Source organism: Cryptomeria japonica, chromosome 3 (genome assembly GCF_030272615.1).
Source record: "Cryptomeria japonica chromosome 3, Sugi_1.0, whole genome shotgun sequence".
In the NCBI taxonomy this organism is placed as follows: Eukaryota; Viridiplantae; Streptophyta; class Pinopsida; order Cupressales; family Cupressaceae; genus Cryptomeria; species Cryptomeria japonica.
In genome coordinates this window covers 345,156,001-345,167,231 of record NC_081407.1, presented here as the reverse complement: position 1 = coordinate 345,167,231, position 11,231 = coordinate 345,156,001, and the positions used below count along the sequence as shown (strand labels likewise).

General features: G+C 36.5%; 1 protein-coding gene across 1 annotated transcript; it reads right to left on the bottom strand.

Moving 5' to 3' along the window:
* Window positions 1–3,483: 3,483 nt before the first annotated feature.
* LOC131034812 (pentatricopeptide repeat-containing protein At4g02750) lies at window positions 3,484–6,679 on the bottom strand. Its single transcript, XM_057966410.1, has 2 exons — window positions 4,500–6,679; window positions 3,484–4,399 (listed from the first exon to the last, which is right to left on the bottom strand). Exon 1 carries the CDS (start codon window positions 6,501–6,503, stop codon window positions 4,530–4,532), a length of 1,974 nt encoding a protein of 657 aa, XP_057822393.1. The 5' UTR covers window positions 6,504–6,679; the 3' UTR covers window positions 3,484–4,399; window positions 4,500–4,529.
* Between the last annotated feature and the right edge of the window lie 4,552 nt (window positions 6,680–11,231).

Sequence of the window (11,231 nt, the reverse complement as noted above, 5' to 3'; positions counted from 1 at the left end):
GGATGCATGGATTAAAACGTTTTGGGATCCCGATGATGAGGATACTTCTAGGAGAGATATGTCACCTCCCGAGCTCGATTACAACGAGGAGAGTACTAACGATGACCTCAATACCTCCATCTTAACCATAACCGATGCGTTCTATGAACTCAACCTAATTGATGAAGCAATGCCAATCATACCACCCACTAAACTAACATCCATGGGGCATTTTTCACATGCCTATCTATTTTTCTTTGAAACAACGTGATAAACTGCACCATCTCAAAGAGGGGCAAATGTAGACACATAAATCTATCCACTAAATTAAATAAATATTTAAGATTTTTTTAATGCACTAATGTTCTTTTATCAATTAAATGAACATTTAATTAATTCATTCAACCCCATTCTACTAATTTAATTAAATAAATTTCATAAATTTATTTAAATTAAAATTACTAATTATAGTCCAACTATTAAATAAATCTACCAATTTATTTAATTTTCCCCCTTTCCTCTCATTTAAATAAATTAAACATTTATTTAAAATCCCTATCTAAATAAATGAATATTTATTTAAAATACCCATCCATTGCAAGTTGCACATTTAATTGAAATAAATGAATTTAATTTTAATTTAAATCCTATTTATCCTCACCCACTTGCATTCTCCTACAATGCCCACTTGCTCACTAATTTTCTTCTAAACCCTTCTATTTTATCCTAAACCCACTTCTACTCATTTGCACAATCCTAATCCCAAATTAACCCTCCACACATCATCTCACCCATTTAAGACTCTTATAGAGACTTATAGAGACTTCCCTTCTTCAACACACTAACCCACATGGGTTTGGTCTCTTTGACCAAGGCCTAACCATGGGTAAACCTTGCACAAGAATTACTCATTGGATAATAGATTTACCATTGGATAAAACTTTTATCCAATAACTCAACCACATGAGGTTACCCTCATGTCCTCTCAAGCATTTAATGTTTCTTCCCTCTCCTTTCAAGCCCTCTCATGATGCCACTTGTCACCATGGCATTGGTGGAAGGTGCAAACATGGATTGAGGATCATGCCTCTCTCATACAATCCTAGCCCTCCATAAGCCAAATCAATATTAACCCTTCAATCGCCCATTTTGCCTATAAAAAGATCTCTCATCCTCAAGCAAAGGGGGAACATTTTTTAAGCATTGTTATTATGTTGGCATAGACACACACACTTAGCTTTCTCATAGAAATTATATTTGTGCATTTGCATAACAATAGGAGTTCATTTTCAACCATTCAATTCTTCATTCGACATCCATGGCTACATGCTAAAACATAGAGTTACACTCAAGCAAGCATTTGGATCTTGGAGAGGAGATGAACAAGGGAGAGCTATCAAGAGCACAATGGGAGCATCTTAGGGAGTCTTCTTGATGCAGGAGCATCCATGGTTCTGGCAATCTTGCATCAACCAAAAAAAACATTTTCTTTTCAATTTGTTCATGTTTTGCAATTCAACATTTCATTGTGTTTCTTTGCATTTACTCCCCAGACCTTGCAAAGCTAGATTTTGATCGTGGACATGTTCATCTACCTTATCCATGGTCTGCGAGACATTTGGATCTTTTCCTAGTAAGTTATCACTTCCAGAATATGAGATAGTTCTTCTGTCGACTCCTCTCTGGAGGATGATGTCTCCTCCCGAGATGAGGTTCCCCTTACTGTTGATGAAGCCTTTGTTGATGTTACTGTTGTCGTGGACTCTTCCGCCCCTTTGGATCCAACTTTTGTTGCTCCTTGCTCCACTGCCTTGCTCTTCTCTTGGTGATTCTACTCTTGTTGTTGTTCTACAACAACAATCTGTTGTTATTCTGTAGCAGCAGTCTGGCAATGACTCTGTGAGGTCCCCCCGACTGATTTTTCTTTGAATGTTCCTAATGATAGTGTTGCTTGGACGGTTTTTTGTCGTAGGCGGAAGGGAAAATCTGCCTCCCTTTCCCAACCCCCCCTTTGTCAAGATTTGGGTGTTTCTCCCCACTCTTGAATTGGGGTGGGTTGTTGCAGATTTGACAGGTGTTTGGCTATCTGACTTGTTTGTTTGGGGTTTGTACCCCTGCTTAGTCTATTTGCCGCCTTTGGGCTGTTTTTAAATTTTTGATAGCCTTTTGGCTATGTAAAGGGTCAATGCCCTAGTTAATGCTGCTTTATTAATCAAAAACATTCTCATACCACACTAGTGTCCCAAAATTTTACATTTCGTAATATCTATTGAAATATCCAACCAATAAAATAATGTTGTATGTTCTCCCATTTGACAAAACAAAAATTCAAAATTTTCTCATTATCTTGTTTTTTTGCTCTTCCTTTTAGCGCTCTCGAAGAGACTATCAAAATCTCCATTGAAGCTACTTGGTTATTACATTCTTATGCTCCATTCAGTTGTTTAAGGTTCTCGAAGGAATGCTCACCTTAAACATCATACAAATTTGTTGAAGAACTTCATGTTTATGGTAATATTGCTATATTTTGTTCATATATCACTATTTTCTTAGGATATTGCTTGTACATAGTTTGTTGGGCAAATATATTTAACGTAAATCACTTCTTTATTTGCAAATCCATTCACAATGGTGGTTTTCTCAGTAAACCAGAATTGACACCATTAACATTAGTTATATTTGATTTTATTGTTATTTATTCTTCAAACACATGGGATAAGAGTACACATAGGTTTTGTTATATTTCTTTATTTTGCTTCTCCATAGAGATAGAAATACTAATACAACCGTTTAACTGAGGCAATCCCCTAACAGTCCTAACAAATATTCTTTTCTTTTTAATGTTTGTACTCTGAGATATTGGTGTGGCCATTTTAACAAGTTTGACTGATATTAGATTGGAATTGTGCATTTTGAAACTTTTTGTTGTTAACGACAATGTTTGCGCGGCATGCTAGTATCTGAATAACAAACTCCAACGTCCAATGCTAGGTTCCTATCTTTTATGTGACCATATATCAATCTATTGTTGAGGGAAAATCTGAAGTTCGGGTATAGAGAGGTTTCTTGTAAAGTCTGAGAGGTTTCTTGTGAAGTCTTGCGATGTAGATTATTGTTCAGTCTCTAGTTCCTTGCGCAGATTAAAAATTAGTATCTAGATTATTGATTAATGTACATTTTCAAAATTTTAATTAAATTTGACCTGTGAAGTTGCATGTGTTTAGTTTGAGTTTATGAAATTTCTATGTGGGTTGGAAATTGAAGTTAAGAAGTTGAAATCTTGTGGATGTGTGTGGAGGTGTGGACTGCAAGAACAGGGCTGACATTGATTTAACCCCCTATCCTTGAGTGCACCACAAAAGGATTAGAAACATAATTTTAAACAAAATGAGGAGATATTTTATTGCAAGTATATTGAAAAACGCATTGTTAAAAAAAAAAGTATATTGAGAAACACCTATGCAGGGAGAGGAACCAAATCTCCAGTGAAACCATATCCAATCATTAGCCATCCATCCATGCATTTTCATTCCTCAATAATGGTTACATGTAGAGGACTGTGTGTAACCATTGGTTACACTTACATTTATTAGTGGCATTAACATGATACTATCAACTCAATGTTTCTAAAACATCTTGAACAATCAGAAGAATCCAAATTCATTGTGCGTCAAAAGCCAAAGGCTTAGTTATCAAAGATTAATGCATATCACACGATTTATGGCATGGAGAAGCGTAAAATTATGGGACCAGAAAATTTTGAGACCAGAAAGATCTCAGGCATTTGCATAAAATACTGTCAACATCATTCATCAAACACCAACATGCTTTGTTTGTTATGCCAATGACAATAATATACATGAAGATATAAATTATCTCAGAATTAAGAGCCCTTCGTTTGAATCAACAAATTCAAATATCTTATGGCCAACATATGCGCTTAGCTTCCAAGCTTCCTTTAGGTGGTTTTATATCCCGTTATGCCTGCTCTATTGCTGTAGCGTAGAAAACCACTTATATTCAATGACATTACCAGTCTATGCCCATGCAAAACGAAGAAAAGCATCCAGCAATTGATCATATCTAGGTGAATGATATTTACTTCATTGTCAATCGAGACTGTGTGTACTGATTGTGATACTCAGCATTAACAATAATCCCCGCATCCACCTTTATGTGAATCAAAATAGGTGCTCACTCACCATCAACAATAATTTCCACACCCACCTTTAAGTGAATCAAAATAAGTGCTTACTCACCGTCAACAATAATCCCCACATCCACCTTTATGTGAATCAAAATAGGTAGCACTTCTCATCACATCTCCTGAGAATTTTGGAGATGAACACGACAACAGAAAGGCAGTAATCACGTACTCCAACGTCTTTTGAGAATTCAATCAAGTGTCCAAGGGCGTGTACTGAAAATCCCAAATCCAAAGGTAAGTTTCTCACTATGTGAACATAGAAAAATTGTTCCTTCTGGTCAATATGGGAAAAAGTTTGGGTTGGTTATCCTACCTCCTTGATTTTTCTAGATCATGTGTCTATTTATTCACAGATCTTCTCTATTTCTGGATATAACCTGTCTCCAGCATAGAATGCATGCGCAGCATTATTAACATCTATCCAGCTGCATCCAGGAGTCCTTTCTACTCCTCTGTCTTTCATTAGATTTCTCAGTTTCTGGTTTTCAACCCATCTTCCAGCTGCACCATAAATGTTCGATAGCAGCACATATTGGGAACGAATTTTAGGATTCAAGGCATAAAGGCGTTCCGCTGCATGTTCTGCAAACTCTATATTGGCATGGATTCTACAGGAAGAGAGGAAAGATACCCAAATTGCAGCAGTTGGTTCTATTACCATCTGGTTGATAAGCTTTAGGGCCTCATCAAGGTGCCCTGCACGACCAAGTAGATCAACCATACAGCAGTAGTGGTCCAATGTAGGTTTTATATGATAGTCTTGACTCATGCTGCAAAAGTATTTCCAGCCCTGCTGCACCAGGCCTGTATGGCAGCAGGCAGAGAGAAGTCCAATGAATGTAACATGGTTCGGCTTTGTCCTGGACTGTTGCATTTGTTCAAAAAGTTGAAGGGACATATTAACACATCCATGCATAGCATATCCCACAATCATTGCAGTCCATGAGACAACATCTCGTTCAGTCATTTTGTCAAAGACTTTGTGTGCTTCCTTTATGCATCCACATTTGGCATAGAAGTCTACAAGCGCACTGCTCACAAAGCTGTCTGTCTTATATCCATCCCTTATTATTCCTCCATGCACCTGCTTGCCATCTTCAAAAGCTGTCAAGTTGGAACATGCAGGAAGAACGCTGGCAAAGGTAATTGAGTTTAGCTTCAAACCAGTCAGCTGCATTTGTCGAAAGAGCTTCAGAGACTCTTCAAATTTCCCATTCTGTGCATATCCAGCAATCATTGCATTCCACGAAACTGTATTTCTCTCCGGCATTTTCTGAAACAACTCCATTGCCTCATCAACATACCCATTCTGTGCATAACCAGCAACCATGGTGCTCCAGGCAACAATGTCCTGTTGAGGCATCTCCTCAAAGAGCTTCCGAGCCTCTTCTAAGACTCCATTATGTACATATCCTCCCATGAGTGCATTCCATGTGATTAAATTTATTTTTGGCATTTTGTCAAACACCTTGCACGCATCATCCAAGCTTCCACATTTGGCATACATATTTATAAGGGCGGTGCCTTCCTGTACATCAGACTGAAACCCACTTCTTAAAATAGCTCCATGTATCTCCTTGCCATACGGAAGATTTTCCAACTGGGAAAATGCAGGAAGAAGGCAGGTATAAGTGACAGAATTTGGCTTCACTTCCGCAATTAGCATTCCTCTAAAGAAGTCAACAGCCTCACAGAACAGCCCATTCTGAACACATCCTCCAATTATTGCATTCCATGAAATTAAATTCTTTTCAGGCATTTCCTGAAAAAGGTTACGAGCATGTTCAAGCTGTCCACTCTTGGCGTATCCAGAAATCATAGTATTCCACGAAACCACATTTCGTTCAGGCATTTTGTCAAATAATTTTGCGGCCTCCTCAAGATACCCGATTTGCGCATAAGCCGCAACCATTGTAGTCCATGTGACCACATTACGTTCAGGCATTCCGTCAAAAAACCTGCGAGCATCATACAGAGTCCCACAACTAGTATGGAGAATCAAAAGCTTAGTTTGCAGATACACGTCAGCCTTAAATCCTGACTGCACAATGTGGGCATGCACAAGTTTGCCTTGTGAGAGGGATTTGATGTTAATGGCGTCCTGCAACACAGACGCATAGCTGTAATAATCTGCTTTGTAGTTAAGCAGCTCAGTGACTTTGCCCTGGTTTTTTTCACTATTTGAATAAGAATAATAGTTTCCATTAGCAAATTGATGAGCAGAATGGTAAGGCTCAAAACCACATTTGGTTTTAAGGAAGTTGGCTCTGGAAGAAGGGATAGGAAAAACAACAATTTTAGTGAACCATGATGCCATGAACAGTGTTCTGCACTTGCTATCATAGTTGACATAGTTTAGTTCATTAAATCAACTTAGGCTTCTGTTAATGCTCAAAGCTCACCCCTCAATCCCATTTTCTTAACGTCTGATAACCTGGTGGAAATATGTATCTGACGTTTTCCAATCTCCACAGTCCTCTGCGTGAACATTGCTTTTACTTTGTGATGATCTACATATAGTGAAAAGCAATGCACAATAATATATGAAATAGAAAATAAAATAATTAATTAAAATTTAAAAATTTAGAATTTAAATTTAAATTAAAATAATCATAAGTAGCAAAGAGCTTTAGAGTCTATGTTTCAGTTAAGATTCACTCAATTCATTAATAACTTTCACATGTACTAATAGTTGTTCACTTGTACATAAATATTAGCAATTTTTGAGGTTGTTATAGTGCATGTTTATTGGGGCATCTTTAAGTAGGCATCAAGCAACATTTTGAAATGACCACTTTTCAAGTGTGCATGATAGAAGCCACAACAATAGCTATAAGCAGTTAAGGTGCATAAAAATTATCAAAATAATACACTTTCCCTATATCTTCCTAAATAAATATTAAAATGAACAAAATAAATAAATGCATTTAGTTATATGTTTTATTGTAGAATAAAGAATATAAATGTAAGATTTTAGAGATATAAATTATTTCATAAGAAATGATGTTTTATAATTTGTTATTATATTTTTATTAAACTCAATACAAATAGAATAAAATCAAAGTATTAAAAATAATATTTAACACATTAATTTAATATATGCAAACCTTTATCCGAATGATGAGAGGATGTGAGTTTGACGACATTGATATGTGGTTACTCTTATTTTGCTAATAGCATTCTTTGAATTATAAAACTAGTGCATGCACCTCAATGAGGTGCAATGGTCATGCCGATAGCAAGATATAGTATGGTAATATATTGAAGGGAAGGAGGTAAAAACTATAAGAAATTTAATAGGTATGTTATGATAAATGGTTTCACAACATTATTTTATCATACAATGGAGGGTAATTGAGTTTAGAGGTCGGCGGTTATTATCTTGTTACTGGATGTGATATAATTCAAGCAAAATGTTGCAAAAGATTGTTTTTTATAGCACAAAGCTTCTCTACGACACACGAATATCATTAACCCGTTAGATTGGTTATGTATAATACATTTATTAGTGCTTGATGACAAGTTTTTTGTGATATATGGCATTTGTCTTTAAGACCCAAAGAACAAAAGCAATATGTTGCCTTCATATTGTTGAGTGGAGTGCAGTTGGTGTCATTGATTGATATGTATGCTTGAGTTTGATATTGCCTCCTTATAGTTGATTTTGTCATGGACCGGAATTGATTCTTGCAAAAGAGGAGTTTGTAACTATGGTATTGTTCAAAGAATAATTGGGAGAGATGTGAGAGAAAAAGGAGTATTAGTATAATACAAAAAAATGTGCTTGACAATGTATGAGCATAATTACCTTAAGAGTTTGATTGTAGTGGTTTGAGGTCCTCTCCTTATAGTTGATTTCGACAATTACCTAAAGTAGATTTCTACAAAAGGGGAATCTGTAAAAGTGGAATTGATGTGTCGTAAATAGTTAGGAGAAATTTGAGGGAGATATAGCTGAGAGTTGCATACCTTGATTTCTCAAACATAGAGTTGGTGTAGTCGAGCTTCCTCTTTCCTCTGTATAATTGTGTATGGATTATTTTGCATTTTGGAGTCGAAAGTGAATGTTGATTGAATGCATAGGTCATTTAACGACTTGAATCTAGATATGGTTGTGAATGTTAGCCCTTGCCTCTCCACTTTGCCTATATCAATCATTGCTTTTTGTAGTATTAAGCCTTGGGATTTGCGTATGATTATAGACCATGCCATTATGAGGGGTATCTGTCTACGACTTCCTAGAGATATAGAGACTATCGATATAATTTTGGGGTCATCTTGGTTCCATGGCGGCCCATTATAATTATTGATCCTTACTGCAACATACATTGGGTTATCAGGTGGTTTGGAACCAAGGCTATAAACAATTTCAATTACTTCACCAAGAGCTCCATTTACAATGCTTGCTTGTGTTCATATGTTGGTTGTGAGCATGACACGTTGACCTCTACAAAGTAGTACTTGTTTCTCAAGTTGTTCATCATTAGTTCCATTTTCTATTGCACTCCTGATGCTTGTCACAATAATTAATGCAAATGGACGGTTCAACAATTTTAGCATTCTCTGGTTGTGTACCTTGACCAAATCATTAGTAGCAAATAGGTGCATCAAGTTGTCAAACCGTTCCTTTTCACTTGGGATAAGTTGTTTGTTTGTTTGTGTCATCAAAAGTTGCCAATCTTCTTGCTTTGGTTCTGCATTACAAATGTCCTGCAACATCTACCGAAATTGTGCTTGTGTTGTAGAATCACCTCGTTGTCGAAACATTGTTTGTAATGTGACGACTATTGTAAATTGGTCCCACAATTTTTTGGCACTTGAATGTGATGTGTAGATAGGCTTGTCCATCATTGGCAACAATTATGCGAGGTCACCAACCAATATTATGGAGACCACACCAAAGCATAGATGTTGCATGTGGGGAAATGCCTCACGTAGTCTACTATCTATATTTAGTAGCAACTTTGGCCCAATGAAGCTTATTTCATCAATGAGGATCTATCTTATGTCCTTTAACTCTTCCTAGAATGTTGTCAATGTTTGTCCTTGCAATGGTTGCATTTCTTTAATAGGAGTTCTAAGAGTTGAATGTATAGTCGATGCACGTATGTTGAATGCGAAAACTCATGTAGAAGCTAGTGTGAGTAGTTGGCTCTTTTGTTTCGACACATCTTACTTTTGAGTGCATTTATCATATAGGTAATTAAGTAGGATTTACATGTACCCGTTGTTCCTTGAATAATCTTGTGCAGTGGTTGAGCATAGGGATACTTACTATGGTTTGTAATTATCATGAGTGCTAATTTTCGCTTTGTTGACAATGTATAGCTTGGAATGTTCAAGTTAGATAACATGTTTTCATCATGAGTGCATGCTTTTTTCATATTTATGAACTATGTTGCAATTTCATGTGTAAATGTTGGGGTATTGCAATTTGATCCCATATGTTGGTATCAAAATCATGTCTTCCAAGCATCTAAGGTTCATCAAGGCTAAAATTTCTTGATGACCCCATTTGTGAAATCAATTGTCATTCGTTCAGCTCTATTGTGTCTTGCATGTTCATGGCATTATCACTCTCTTCTTCTTCCTTTGAGGTTGCTTCCTCTTCGCTAGTGTGATTAACGCGCCATACATCATATTTGGTTGCATTCATTTGCTTCCAATTTATAATTATCGAATCTTTAGTAAGTCTTATGTTAGATTCTATATGATGGAAATGTTTGTATTAGAGTAGCTCACTCCAATAGAATATTTCAAATTGATCAGAGTCCTCCTTTGGGATGTTGTAGAACTTTGGGTATACATTGAAAATGGCTTTTACCTTTCTCTCTTTCCTTTTGCATTATTTTCAACTTGCAGAATAGGTGAAAGATCTTGCAGATTCCAGTAGTCTTATTGTCTCAACCTCTGGAGGTCGTTTAATGCAGGTGTGTAAGCAGCTAGATTGGATTTGGCTCTCACCTATTGTTCTTGTTATTCTATGGAACACTTTGCATGCAACATTTAGAGATGTGAAAGGTTGAGTGTAAACAACAAGGGGCAATTTCTGAAGCATGTGACATGTTTCTTGTGCTCCTATACCATGCTCTGCCACAATATTTGTCATTAATATACGATACACTGCAAGAGCTGGATGATCCGCTTGTTGGGTTGCAGATATTCTTCTTAACATATTAGTACAAATCTCATATGCATTCTCTCTGATTTTGATGCATACTTGGCAATGTATTTTAGAACAGGGCCTCGTGAAATAACGGGCTGACAATATATATTGGCTCTCCATATCAAAAGCATTTTTGGGTTATGTAATTTTGTATTTCCAGCATCATCACATGACAAGGTAGAGAGATTTTGTTCTTTCCATGGAGCTTTGTATCAACACTCTAATTTTTTCCCCTTCTTCCACAAGCATGTTCCCTCTTTGCATTTTGTGTGCCTCTGGACATGATTAACTATCTCTTCATAGTCATGGGAATTATCTACAACAAATATCTCAATTGTATTCATCAAGCATGGATCATCTAGCGGGGATTGGAAAATTGCATTATTTCTGCACGATGCATCACAAGGGTTCCAAGCGCTGACATATTTGTCAAAAAACTTTCGTGTTTTTCAAGTTCAGCTTTGTTCTTCCAATCAAGTTTATCCATATATGGTGCATTTTGGAGCCACAAGAAACCGTGTACATGAGCAGTGCCTCTATGTTGCCACTCATATCTATACCAATAGTCTTTTACAAAAAAAGTTTTTCAATGTTTTCTTCATGAAAGATTGTGAATTGTTCATGCAGGTATACCAATGTGGTGTGGGGATTATTGATTATGTTATCCAAGCACTGTTTGTTTGATTACATTTGGATAGGCACATTATTGGATAGAAAATGTTGTAAATCTGGTCACTTCATGTCTGTTGCACTTAATGTGTAGAATATAGTGGGAGAACCTATTTGGTTGATCATGTTTGTCAACTCAACACAATACTTGTTCCAATATGGCCTTGTACTTCTGATGGAAGATCCAAAGTGTATGACCTCCTCAGCTAA